General features: G+C 39.4%; 1 protein-coding gene across 5 annotated transcripts in view; it reads right to left on the bottom strand.

Moving 5' to 3' along the window:
• The window catches only part of mib2 (MIB E3 ubiquitin protein ligase 2), a 47,419-nt gene that overhangs the window by 18,381 nt on the left and 14,348 nt on the right, over positions 1 to 14,690 (bottom strand). For 4 of the 5 annotated variants that reach the window (XM_040152295.1, XM_040152296.1, XM_040152294.1 and 1 more), the window contains exons 3-8: positions 14,050 to 14,221; positions 5,006 to 5,112; positions 3,404 to 3,598; positions 2,758 to 2,900; positions 723 to 830; positions 477 to 581 (exon numbers count right to left, since the gene is read on the bottom strand). In XM_040152295.1, the coding sequence (XP_040008229.1) occupies positions 477 to 581; positions 723 to 830; positions 2,758 to 2,900; positions 3,404 to 3,598; positions 5,006 to 5,112; positions 14,050 to 14,221 (830 nt within the window). Of the gene's footprint in view, positions 1 to 476; positions 582 to 722; positions 831 to 2,757; positions 2,901 to 3,403; positions 3,599 to 5,005; positions 5,163 to 14,049; positions 14,222 to 14,690 lie in introns of those variants that run through there. The other variant, XM_040152297.1, reaches the window with a different exon arrangement.

The following is a 14,690-nucleotide window of genomic DNA, read 5'->3' as shown; positions in this document are numbered from 1 at the left end:
TTAGGTGTACTTTGGCTCATTATTCCTGCGAAACTACTGCAGTTATTTGCAATTTCAGAGCCAAATGTTTTGCATGTTGCTCATCTTTTTTCGTTGACCCTGCATGGTCTTTCCATCTGAATGTGATAATCCAGAGTACTGTCTTTTGTACATTTGCTAGTAATCACTGTCACTAGCAAATTTACCCTGCTGTCCAATGACTGGCTACTATCAAACCAATTTAAAGCATATCAATTTTTGAGAAAATGAAGGATTGATGCTAAAGTCCAAGTTAAGTCAGACATTATTGGTGTTACAGTCAAAGTTGAGTCAAATCATCAGATTCATAACTTGAGTCTTACTCAAGTCCAAGTCATGACTCGAGTCCACACCTCTGTCAGAACATGGCATTAATTGAGCATTTATAACTAAAGGTAAAAAACCCTGAGGGCTGATATTATTAGGCTACCATTTATTATCAGGCTAAATGAACATACAGGAGCCATGCTGTCTGTCCACTCTCCATGGCCTGCCTGTAGTCTCTTAACACTCTCCATGTCCTCCAGAACTCTTACTAGTTCACCGACTCCGAAAGTGTTCACCTAGGGGAAAGCCAGACAGAAAAATTAATCAATTGAAGACATACTGATAAACCAGCTATACTCTTGTTAAACTGAAGTTCTAAAATCTTTTCAGAACATATTGTAAGATCCTCTATTAGAAACTGCTCTGTAACTCAGTACCTTGGTGAGTGCCCCAGGATGGAAAGTCCAGCGGATGTTGTTGCTGTACTGGACTCTGACATCTCCTCGGTCAGTGATTCTATGAACAGTCCCAATCCGGCAAATGTACTGCAAACACAAATAGGCCGTTTCACCCTGCGTCTCCCTCTACATGGCCGTGACCTTAATGTTCCCTTTAGCAGCTGTGATTTGAGAGTTGCCCTGTTTCTTTTCACTCTGTTGCACGCCAATGTCCATCTGAGGCACTTATATAAATATTCTGTATGCCAGGTTCAAATGTGTTTTGACTGTGAGGCCGTGTTTGTCTAGAGCATAAAAAATACATATTATGCACAAAGTACAGTGATCACAACTTGTTGGAAAAAACAAGGGAAGTACAGTTGCTTCAGAAAGTAAATCAGACCCCTTCTCTTTTTGCACACTCTGTTGTAGATTTCATTTTAAAACAACAAAATTTTTGCTCATCAATCTGAACTCACTAACCCAAAACGACAACGATAAAACATGTTTTTAGACATTTTTTGCAAATTTATTAATATCAAAAATTGAAATCTCTCCTTTGAAAAATTATTCAGACTCTTTGCTGTGTCACTCCAGATTGCTGTCAGGTGCATCCTGTTTCCTTTAATTATCCCTGAGATGGGTCTAAAACTTAACTGGAGTCCACCTGTGACAAACTGAATTGATTAGACATCGTTTGAAAGTCACAAACCTGTGTGTATAAATAACCACAATTCACACTGCATGTCAGGACAAAAAAACAAGCCATGAATTCCAAGGAACTCTCTATAGACCTCCGCAATAAAATTGTGGTGGGCATGGATCAGGGCAAGGGTATAAATTCATTTATAAAGCTTTGAGTGTTCCCAGGAGCACAGTGTCTTCAATACTTGTGTAATCGATGCAGTTTGGAACCACCAGAACTCTCCCTACAGCTGGCTCTCTGACCAGACTGAGTAACCGGGCAAGACGGGCCTTGGTCAAGTAGGTGACAAAGAACCCGGTCACTCTAACAGAGGTTCAGGGGTCCTTTGCAGAGTTTGGAGAAACAGCTGGAAGGATGACCATCTCAGCAGGACTCGATCAATCAGGCCTTTATGATAGTAGTAGTAGTAGTAGTAGTAGTAGTAGTAGTAGTAGTAGTAGTAGTAGTAGAGTGTCTAGACAGAAGCCACTTTGAGTAAAAGGTATATGAAACAGCCCATTTGGAGTTTACAGCATTTAAAGGACTCTGAGAGCATGAGGGAAAAAGAATCAATGGTCTGATGAGACAAAAATTGACAAAGTAACTAAAATTTAACCCTCTGAGCAGAACTCCAAACACCATCTCTGGCAAACACCAGGCACTGCTCATCACCTGGCTAATACCATCCCTACAGTGAAGCATGGTGGTGGAAACATCATGCCATGGGGGAGCTTCTCAGCAACAGGGACAGGGAAACAGCCAAATACAGATGGGTCCTTGAAGAAAACCGGCTTCAGAGTGCACGCAACCTGAAACTGGGGCGATAGTTCAGCTCATGACCCAAGCAGACGGCCAAGAAAATGCTGGAGTGGCCTACAGATGGCAGTTCACAGACGCTTCCCATCCAGTCTGACGGGGTTTGAGAGAATCTGCCAGGAAGAATGGGATAAACTGCAAAATCCAGGTGTGCAAAGCTTTTAGAAACTTACCCAAGAAGACTCAAATCTATTTGCTGCCAATAGGGCTTCTACAAGATACTGAATTAAGAGTCTGAATACTTTAGTAAATGAGAGATTTCAGTTTTTGATTTTTTATACATTTGCAAAAATTTCTAAACATATTTTCAATCTGTCAGTATGAGTTATTAAGTGTAGATTATCAGGCACAAATGGCAATTTTACCCATTTAAAAAGTTTGCAAAAACTGAAGGGGTTTGAATAATTTCTGAAGCCACTGTACACTTCGTATTTCTGCATTATAGAAGACCTCAATAGGGAATTATGTAAAGCTGTCTATTGTTTATTGGAATTGTGTTATTTGTCTTTCTGGCAGAATGGTAGACTTTAGTACCTCTGCCATTTTGGGATTCCACCCTCCATGGCCCTCCTGCATCTGTCGCAGAATGTCCACCTCCAAGAGACATTTGACCTTGTCGCCCTGCTGGAACGAGTGGCCGTCAGCACTCTCCTGTCGCTGCAGCTCTGCATGCTCTCCTGAATGGTAAGGTGTCAGCATCAACAAGTAGGCCCAGACTTATTGGGTTTTTCAGAACCAACACCAACAATAGTTTTGGTTTAAAAATAGTATATATCTCCATTTTCTGTTGACATTCATATTTACATCATTGTAATGTCTAAAAATGTCATGCACAATTATCTCCAAACATTACAATGATAAGAAGCCCACTGTAAGTACTTTAGATAGCTCCTTAAGACAATGATTTCTTATTGAACTGTCACCCAGTAAGTTTTGATTAACCTATTCCTACATCACACAAAAAATGATTTATACGTGGGGATAATGCGAAGGGAAGACATACACTTATTACAGTGTATTAACAAAACAGACTAGAATCTGATTTTTCATGAAGGCAAATATCTGTTTGACATACTTCTATACTGCTAATTTTGCAATCTGATCCCCTGAACAACTGAGAAATAAATGATTTAGTGTTTAAGAAATGCAAAATTTGAAAACAGGACTCAATTTGTCTTACCGAGCTTTGGTAGGTGGTCTTTGTAATAGAATCCTCCTTGGCCATCAGACATGTACTTGAGGTCTACCTTGCCCTTGTGGCCCATTCGGTAGACATTGGTGGTGCCATTAGACCAGGTGACACTAGCCACACTGCGACCAGACTCTGTGTCCCAGCCACGAATATCCACTACCTTCCCAACCTTACCCTCCCCGCCTACACACACATAAATGCACACAAACAAACACACACAAATATGCAAGAAACAATAATGTATCAGCTCATTAAAGAAAAAACTGGTTAGATAAAGAGAGTGGATTTTGGAGTGTTTTGAAAATATGTGAAAAGAATGAGCATGTAGTCTTCTTTAGTAAAAAATTGATAAGTACAATATTTAAACATCTGGTAAGAGTGGAAAGAGACTGTAATATGTGAGACAAATGAGATGACAGACACAGAGAACCATTTTTCCTGTAGGGACATAAGCTGCCAAGTGTCAAAGTCAATCACTTCCATTTTCTAGAGGTAGCTCAGTTCAAATGTTTTTTCCTTACATCAAACACCTGACAAAACACAGTTTCCCCTGTTGATTCAAATATAGAAACATCAAAACTACAAAAGAAGAATCACCATTAAACAATTAAATATTTCAAAGTTGCATTATTATGGCCCATGCTGTATCACAAGATGGTTTTAGATCCACACATCAAACCCTTGTTAAGTCATTAAAGTCCTCAAGCTGCCTCAGTAAATAACCACACCAACTAAACCAGTGACCCGTAAGATTATATGGGGGGCTGGGGGTTTGTGAGCATGCTCAGAGCATCCTGTATGCACTTACCGCATACAACATTTAAGCCTGATGAGTGACTTAAGCAAACCCCAGGGCATTGATTTCAAAGACACCAAAAGGACATTTTGACTCATTCGCTCTAGCCCAGCAAAGGGAGCGTGGCTATTCTCAGAGACAACAATGACCCCAGACCCAGGAAACAAAGAAACATTAACATTCCCTCTTTCCCTGAAGGGAACATTCAAGGGTTTTAATTTAGTCCACTGACGTGGAAGATTGTTTTCAATTACTATTTAAACAATTTCAAACATCACCCAGTGTGGGCTGTTTGTATCTGAAAGACAGCACATTTTTCAAAACAGTAACAGCATAGACTCAGAGTTTATCACATAATGTAAAACTGCAGACATTCATGGAAGCCACAAACACACAATTCAAAGCAAAAAATAGTCTCCATTCTCGGCTTTCTTAACACTTGTACCACAGACTATATTTTAGGTCAATGGGGTTAAAGGGGTTTTTGCCACTATACAGGGCTGGAAAAGAAAAACAAACAACAAAATGTTACTGAACAAGGGCTATGTAAATTCACACACAGATAAGCACATCTGTGAAACAGACTCATGAGTCACTGGCAATGTAAGTGCAGGCAGACACATACTAATTGGACATTTTAAGGGTTAATGAGACGTGAGGTTAGAATGTTGTTATGGGTTGTGGCTAGTGAAACACTTTAAAGAGGTACAGCTCCATGCTCAAGAAGGTAGGGGGCTTGCTGAGTTGGCAGTGCCAGGTTAGTAGTATGAACAGTCCCCCAACACACCACTCACCGTCTTGGTTGCCCCAGTCCCAGTCAGGTCCACGAACAACTTTAACCCCCTGGAAGATTCCTTTGAGGATGATCCGCGGAAGGTTCTGCCTCGGTGCCAAGCTTACTCTGTGATAAGAGCATGGAGACACAGCTGAACAAACTGCTCTACGGACCATCTAAGACAAAGTTGAGACATGCAATGAAATCTTTAATCCAACACTTTCATCAATTGTGCATATTATAACCCCCACAAAACATTTCCTGTCTTGATTATAAACCCAGTAAGAAATGCAAAATGTAACAGCTTTGAGTCTGTGACAAGCCAAGCCATTGAAAACACAGAAAAAAATGCAGTATCACAATAATTTTATGTAAATACATTTACTACAGTATGCAATGTTCATAAGGGATCCCAGTTTTTAAAGATTAAACATTTGTCAGCCACAGCACAGATTGATAACCATACCATTCGAATCTTATGAGATACAAATAATTAAGGAAAAATATTCTTGATGACCAGTAGACATTGGCTATATTTGCTGCACAACCCACGTAAATTTGGTGCATGAATCCTACACCAAATCAACAAAAAGCTGTTGTCACACAAAATTCAATAAACAGATGGACAAAAAGTCCATTAACATATGGACAGAATGAAATTCAACAGCTTCATACTGTGGGACTTAGAGGTTTTCTGAAGAACATACATATGATGCAGAACACTTAAAGCCTAACCCATTCATGTATCAGAGAAAATTGCTACTGTACATTCAGTTGAAAATAAAGCAGGCTGCTGTGATCTCCTGAGAACTAAAAGGGTCCTCACCACAACACATAATGTGTTCCGTAACATGTTGCGTATATTTCCTACCTTATAAAAACCTGCAAAACCTTTTGTAGAATGTTTTGACACCTAAATTGTTTGCCGCAGGTATCTTCTCTTTTCTCATTAGCACAATGCCATGAGCATAGCACAAATATAGATGTGCACCCTACTGCATACACACTGGTAGAAAATGATATACAGGGACCTGCTGACATCTATTGATCCCGGTTGTTCACAATACACCAGTCCAGCCTCTAACAACCACATGCTGAATTTAATGATAAACAAATCCTTGATGACTTCCACTCTCATATCTAACTATCAATATTGATACTGATATGTCTCCTAGCTCCACTGCCTGGCAGACGACGTCTCATTAGTTTGTTGAATGATGTCTATTCTGTGGTAATTCTTCCACAAGCGGTCGAGAGATGAGTAGGATATCCCAGTTGAGACAAGGTCTTTTTTCTAATAGGATTTCAGAACTGTGAACAGCTAAACTCAAAAAACACACTAAGGAAAGCCTTTACACATAGCTGCCAACATCAGTGTCAACACCCTACTACCTTAACACATTCACCTACAGCCTCAAGTGTAATCACAGATTTAGACACTCAGGTGAGATGGTCATATCCACAAAATCTGACATACCTTATGGTAAAGATTTGATCAGATCTTGGTGCAAAGGAGCTGCCTATTCCCATGCTGTCTTGGTGAGATCAAACCCCAGCTTCCATTTCAAGCAAACAGCTTTTTTGAATAAAGTCACAATTATAACATCCGGTGTGATCAAAAGAAACAAGAGCCTTGTGAGAGCTGTAGTCCTCAGGGAGCCTCATTGAGGCTTTGCTGCTTCCACATGTCTCTCTAACACTGAGGTTTTGCTTAAAGTTAGCCTTGGCTAATTTCATCCCCTGTTCTTGGCCAGATTTTTCAGCTTCTTGGGTGCTACAGCAGGAAACAGTCATACATTTGGCTCTAAGAGCCAACTAACAGTAAATCTCAGCGTGGGACAGGTCTGTTCTGCGAACGGAGTACGCAGCTTTGAGCCTAATCCCTGGACAGCAGAGTTATCAGAAAGCAGGCCACCTAAGGGCAAAGCACATAGCATGAATGTGTGCATGTATTTCTGTCTATATCTATATATAATGGAGATACAAGAAGAAATACTGTGAAATACTGTAGATACATTACATAGGGCCTGAGCAAACATTTTTCTGCCTTGCTTCAATGAATTTGTGTTTGTATAGCTTTTAAGGAATTCTGGGTGTACAGGCATGCACATGAGTATTGGACAGTGACACAATTTTCCCCCTTTACATGATTTGAAAAGAAGCCATTAAAATGTGATTGAAGTGTAGACTTGCAGGTTTAATTCAAGGGGTTTACTAAAAATATCACATTAACTTTTTAAGAATTACAGCCTTTACATAGTCCCTCGATTTTGAGAAGCTCAAAAGTAATTGGACAATTGACTGTTCCCTCATTATGTCATGACATATTTTCCTGATGGCACAAAGCAGATTTAGAACTGAAACTCTACGAAGAGAACTGTTGATGACAGGAAAGCTAGTTCAACAAGAGAAAAAAACTATTCCTAAAACTTGACCCAAAATTATTTCAAAAGTAAAGAGGATGTTAACTGAAAGATATTCTTATTTCACATCAGAGAAACATGACCCCAGTTGTTTAATGGTGAAGCTACTCCAAGAAACACAACAGCTCTTTCAAGGGATCAAGATTTCTAATCCTGCTTGACCAAATGTCACCCCTGCTCCCAGACAAGATCAGGACACCTACTGACCTACCTACACCTACTGACATAACAGCGAGGTCAACAGTCACCTGGAGGTTAGCTATAGTCTTTGAAATAAAGTAAATGGGATACACAGAATAGCCATTTCTTTACAGGAATCAAAAGCACCAACAAATTGTCAAGAAAATGTGAATTCACGAGAAAAGTGACTGCTGTCTGAAAAACAAAGTTAGGCTAGTTATTTATTTAATGATATCAGGTGTGGGTGGCACGACAGCTCAGAGCTTTCACCTCAAAGTACTATGGCCATGGTTTAAAATGTCAGCCCTCTTTGCCCTGTACTTAAAGGGCTTGTGGAAACTTAACAACTGTGAAAACACAAATCCAGACCAGACTAGACTAAGTCTAATTGGACATGTCTTTAAAAAAAAAAATACATCAATACATTGACTTATCATCTGAACCAACTCTGCTTTAGTCCACACCTTACATGCCAAAATCCTGAGACCCTTTTCAAATACATATATGAAGACAGCAGTTCTGCGGTGGGAGTGGAAATGAGGAAGGAGTGTAAAAATCTACATACACACTTTTCAGATAAGAAATGGGGAGAAATTCCAATTCTCCCCATTTCAACCAAGTTTAGTGTGAAATTCCAGTCAATGCAGGCTATAGGACATAGAAAGCACTGGAAAACTCTGCAGGTCAGGATAGGTTGGATGTACTTTAAACATGACTACAGGGTAGGCAATGGAGGAGGTCAGGTGGAGCAGTGTAGCTTGACGTGCAAGGGAAGGATTAGGCATTGAGTTGACCTGATAGGTTCCCTAGAAAGTGCATGTGTGTTGTTTGTGTGTTGACGAGCCGATTAACGAACTGCATACCAGCCAGCTCCTCATAAACATATGGTACACACATATGCTGCCCTGAACACTGTCAGTTTGCACACATGTCTCAATGTACTACTTTACATATGAGACTGAACCAAATGCACTTGTGAGCCATTAAGGACACTGAACACAGTAAACATCCATCTACAGTAGCTCTCAGCATTTGTTTCAGAATAATTACACTAAAACAACAGTTTAATCAAAGTCATATCCTGAAGATTCAAGTAACAAAAACTGCCCTCAGTCAATGTTGACAAAACACACAACAGAGTCACATAATGTAACACTGGTACAAATCTTTATGCTTTGTGATGATTTGATTTGCTTTGTACCGTTATCTAATACATGTGTTTTAGGAAACTGAAAATGTTAACATGCTAATCTGCACATCTAAGAATGTTAACATGCTAATCCAGTTAAGTCTGTTGTATTTACAATGGAACACGCATGTACAGTACATCCAGCTCAGGTCTCACGCCATGTTTATGATGGTACTGTTCGGGTGTCAGCTCACTGTAGCATTTTATAGTGTTGACAACTTCCCATTGCACCCTGAGGACACTAATAAAGTTTCTGCCTACAGTATGGCTATAAACTACAAATAGATCAACCCTGCTTAAGTTGCCATTAAACCGTCACACGTGTTTGTTCCACATAAAAGGAGTCCCTTATAGCTATGCTAAGCCCGAACCCAGTCTCCTCACATAAATCACTGCTGGCACAACATGAAGTACCACTCATTATGAAACCAAGCTAAATTTGCCTTTCCAGGCAAATATCAGTGTGCCTCATGACTGCCAGATTATAAATCAGTCTTTTGAAATGCTGTCAATGACATATGGGGCATTGTGGTCTGGAAATAAAGGAGTGCTGTGTGTTTGGTACTATATACTGTACAGTGCTCCTCTCATTTTTCTGACTAGAAAATAAGTGACTTTCATGTGATCTTCTCCTGGATGTACACTCTGTCCCTATCCGGGCAACAATCACATCTCCATTTTCACTGAAATTATGCAAAGATGTCTTTGATAAAAGGATGAAGAGAGAACACAAAGACTGAATGCTAAGAATATGATGAAGATCATATTCATACCAGATTGATATGATGAGCAACAAATTGTGAATTATATTGATACAAATTTCTCGTTTGATTTATTTATATTTGTTGTCCTGCAAAATCTGCACATATTCACTTGTTTATTCATCACTACCAGGCAAGCTGACTGGTGTTGAATCCAAATGCATGAATGAAATTTCTAAGTAAAAACTAATATTGGACCCAAAATGCACACGTATGGACCACAGGTACATGGGCATTTTCTACAGGACAGCAAAACAGCAAGCCCTCTTTTTTGGCTGGACTGCAGAACCGGGGCCAACCCTAAGAACGCAAATAGCAATGAATGACTGACTGACTGACTGATAATGTTACACCATTGGTAAGCCAAATGCCACGTGACCGAGTGCTGAGGTTACACCACTGGTCAGCCAGCCAAGTGTTGGGAGTTTCCCCATTGGCCATTGATCTTTTAAACCGAATTAGCAAAAACAGTTTCTATTTCATAGAAATAGAGGGGGTATTGAGAGTCAGTATTGCCAACTTAGCGCCTCTGTCGCTACATTTACCGACTTTTCGTCCTTTTAGTGAGTTTTCTTCACCAAAGCCCCCTAGCGTCAAATCTAGCTACTTTCTGTAGATGAGAGTCACCAGTATTGCCCCTCGAGCATGAGGACCGGCTTTCCCTCTATGCATCCCATTCAATTGACCGCACGGCAGCTGACACAGACATGAATAAGCTTCCTACTTTCTCTCTGATTGATCATTTTACAAGTGAATATAGCCAAAATCACAGCACAGCCATTGTCTTTAATTTATGTGTACAGTGATTTTGTCCGATAATGTTGCAGTTATAAAATCAGGATTTTAGCTGTGTAGAGCAGCAGCTTGGGAATGGCTTGGAAGTGACTGCTGGTTAACATGTAGTCTTAATGGGCCGTGTTTCAGTCATTATTTTATATTTGTTCCATTGTCTGACAACAGAAACAGAAAAACATGTAAATGACAGCAGCTTTATTGGGAATTCAGCTGTATTAAAATACTGTATATGTGAGCACAGAGGGTAGGAGAGAAGCAAACAGATAAAGGGTGGTCCAGCCATATACTAGGTTTTGACCTAGTTTTTAAATTAAAAGCACTCATATTTAAATCTAGAAAAAGCTAATCAAGCCATAAAGCCAAAAAACTATTACAAACTATTCTTTAGTATTTGCACTTAGGATTCCCTCTCATACAAAAGCTTCAATTTCAAGAAAGGTTGACCCTGTGGGTGAAATTTGAGTCTAATTTAACACCACACTGTAAAAAACATTTTTTTCACTAACATGTAATAGTTGCTGGCAATATGTTTTGTAAGAGCTGAACTTTCATTTTAATTTCACCTCCAGGGGGTGTATCATTGCAAACCGGACATGGATTGAAGAAATTAAAGGAATGATAGGAATTTTGAATGGAGCAGAACAAGCAATGCTAGCCAAGTGGCTGAAAATGTCAGTAACCAAATATGGAACTTGTGCACTTACAGTGGTCAGTGAGGAACAGCAAACCAACATCCTAAATGGTGTCTAAAATATCATAAATGCTTTATACAGAAGCTAGGACTAGTGATGTTTGAAGATTTAATTTACATCCTGTATGGCTGACTGACTTCATCTGAGTCACAGTCTTTTATGCCACTTATAGTCAACAATATACCATTCATGTTTCAGACTCCATAAGAATCATCTCACTGAGAGCCATAGTGGAGAAATACAGTGCGTTATCAGTGATGTCAATTCATTCAGAAGTTCTGCACACAAAATTCTTGAATGGAGCTCAGTGTCCCCAATATCATCCAGATTAGTGAAACTAATTTAAGGGAAGCCATTTTTTTAAGGCAATAGTCATCCATTTAAGAAATATAGCACTGAATCTCCTACAATAGGGTCTTTCAAATCTCAATCTTTAGAGTTTCTTAAAATTTATCGTGTGTGCTTACCACAAAACATAAAATGTGCTATGTAAGTGCAATTTGAGCCACATTTTACTTGTGCTTTTATTGTGACCTCTACCAATGTCAGTTTAATTGCACTGAGCAGGAGGACCCTGTCACTGAGCACTTAAACTAGAGGTAGTGTAGGACTACCAAACAGCAGGTATTTTTGAGTATTTATAAGACTTTTGGCTGTGGCATTAACACACTATGTAAGATTACACAGTAGCACTGATATTATGGTGCCTCAATCCAAAGAAAGTAGGAAATTGCTTTGAGTTATTTTTAGTTTTCCAAGTTTAGCTTTTTCTCACTCAGATGTTATGTACCACAGTTGCCTGGGCTAACAAACAACCTCTAAATAACTCAGATTAAAGATGCAGATGCTAATAGTGACACTATTTCACACATTTATCAAAAAAAGCAAGTTGCTATATTCCAGAGTATCAGCTCTAGCCAATGTCAACAATGATCAATCTATTTCAATTTATTGATCACTTAAATTCAGGTATAATAAAAATTAAATTGTATACTACACTGTAAATTATTAAACTACTATTATTAATCTACTAACAATATTTAAAAAAAAAGAAAAAAAGAAAATAGAGAACAAGCAAGTATCTGTGCAGTGTCCACAGATGGAAAGCAGTGACCTGTTTGGAGGGTCACATAAAAGGTGTTTGCTCCACCAATAAAACATCACCTTAATGAAGGGCACTGCCGAGCCAAACAAAATTTGGGCCTCAATGGCAAATCAATACTTCTGAGGAGAAACCGAGGAGGGAGACGAAATGAGATTCCAACTACTGTCGAAGGCTACCGAATGCTAACTGATAACTGCGCTATTTTGTCTCACAGGAAGAGGCTAGGTTTCACTAAAAGCACAAATCTGTTGCTCCATTTCCATTCAAGTCCACACAAACAATTAAATGTGGACCCGACCTGAATCCAAAATGTGACTAAAAATTAAAGACGTTTTTCTATTTAACAAGAACGTGACCACAGAAAATGATAGCAGGAAGTGAAAACAAAGACAGCAGAGAGATGGCAAAGATACTGGGTTCAAGCTATGACCAGGAAAGATTTGGAGCTATAGTGTGACAATTCATTTGTTGCAGTGCTGTATAAATTTATTTATTTATTTCAATCACACACTAAAATTGTGAATTGTTGTTCTGTCTGTGACAGTGTCAGAGATTTCCACATCCTTCACATAGGGGCTTAAATGACTATACACTTTTGACTAATCCTGACTGATTCAATTAGTGGTTTTTAAACTCCTGAGAAAAAAATACACAAATAATACAAAAATACATGGTTGACTTGTAAATTTAATAGCACTGAAGCTACAGAGTAACAAGTCATGATTCACACATCTATTTTCAGCCTTCATTGGACAGCAGGCAAGGAAAAATAAATGGAACTGTGTTGGACCTGGACCAGGGTAAACTATAGAAGAAATCTGGGTCATACATATTACCTCGTTAAAATGAGAACAGGCCATCCAGCTGACATTCAGACAGTGCCTGAAGCAGTTTGGAGCTTTACTGTGAACTGATGCAGAAGAGTGGATTCTGAGGGGAGAACTCACTCCAGTAAATCTGGATAGATAGGACACTTGGAATCACCTCAGTAAACATTTATGCAAAGCAAGGCCAAGCATGGTTTTGTCTAAGCTAACTTAACACACAGAAGCAACAGCACCTTTTGGTAATAAGTGTGCTCCTGCTCAGTGTAATTAATAATAATTTAACTGTGCTTGCTACTAATGTATGATAAGACTAAGAGGTTCTTACATCTAGTTGTTTTCTAGTTTTTTAACTCTAATAACACTCATGATGCCAACATGGCACCCATTTAAGGAGTCACTTGTGTAATATCAAACATTATTTACCATTTACTTAAAGTTACTAAAGCTATAGCTGGTGGAGGCACTTTACTCTCATTTGACTGTTGGCTGGAATGGACTGCAATTGACACAAATAAAGTGAATCACAATGTAACAACAGATAAAAGACTGTAAAGTTGTATCTGAGAAAAAAAGAATGCAGAAATGAAAACCAGAAAGCCAAAGCGAGACACCTCCCGCACTCGTCTCTAATCCCTTCAAAATAAAGCAGTGACTCATGAAATACCTGTGTTTGTTGTGTCAAAGGGTCACCGCTGATTTTTGACCCGAGTCTAAGACCCTGCCCATGAGCAAGGCTCTAGGCTGAAATGAAGCTGCTCTGCTGTATTATAAACAGCAATATTATCCCCTCCTATTGATGTTTAGACTGTAGGCCAATGTTGGAGTGTATGTAGCTGTAGGCAAGCCATTTAAAAACACCTAGTCTATTGAAAATAAAAGCAGAAATACTGAGGATATCAGGATTGAAAGCCTTGCCTTAAACTAAAAAAGTTAAATGGGGGACACCACACAATTTACGGCTCACCTTCTATGGGTCGAACTCGATTTGAACAGAGCAAGATAGTCGAACTAAGACGTTGCCGTGGATGTCACCATTATTAGAATTTAAATGAGGATCAGTTGTGTTGGGGAAGAGGCAGTGCAGTACTCACGGCTGGGAGTGTGCTGTCTCATAGCGCTCGAAAGCGTGGCTCAGGTCATGTTTGTTGTTCATGTAACACTGGGTGCACAGGTCGTAGTCGAAGCACACCTTGCACTTCCATCGCATTCCCATGATGCCATGCTTCTTGCAGCTGTCACAGATGATGTTGGAGTGACGCACGCCTGAGGGGGAAGGAGAGGTGGTTGAACAAAAGTGATTAAATTAAAATTTTACATGCCTGAGGTTCCTATTTCTATTTCTTTCTGCTCAATTTCTGTCGCAAAGAAATACATTTCTTTTTGAACTTGCCATGTCGTGTGCAGCAAGTACTATACTACTCTGCCTCTCCCATATGCAAGTCACAAAAGCAGACAAGACATATGTCATGTCTCTACACTGATGTTACTTATCACAATGGCTAATATCATGAGATTTGGAAGAACTGAAGCACAAAGAGCATGACAATAATATCCCCACCCCCTTAGCTCCCTCGTCTCCTCTTCTTCCTTCGCTCCATTAATTGAAGGATCAGCTTCTGAAGCAGAAAAATGTCACTTGAAATGGAGAGCTAGATGGCTGATGATGAGAAATGGTCTTTACAGTGAAGGCTGCATGAGCCACCACAATGACAAATAGGCACATACAGAGATA

This window comes from Xiphias gladius, chromosome 18 (assembly GCF_016859285.1).
Source record: "Xiphias gladius isolate SHS-SW01 ecotype Sanya breed wild chromosome 18, ASM1685928v1, whole genome shotgun sequence".
Taxonomy (NCBI): domain Eukaryota; kingdom Metazoa; phylum Chordata; class Actinopteri; order Istiophoriformes; family Xiphiidae; genus Xiphias; species Xiphias gladius.
This window is presented reverse-complemented; position numbering and strand designations above follow the sequence as displayed.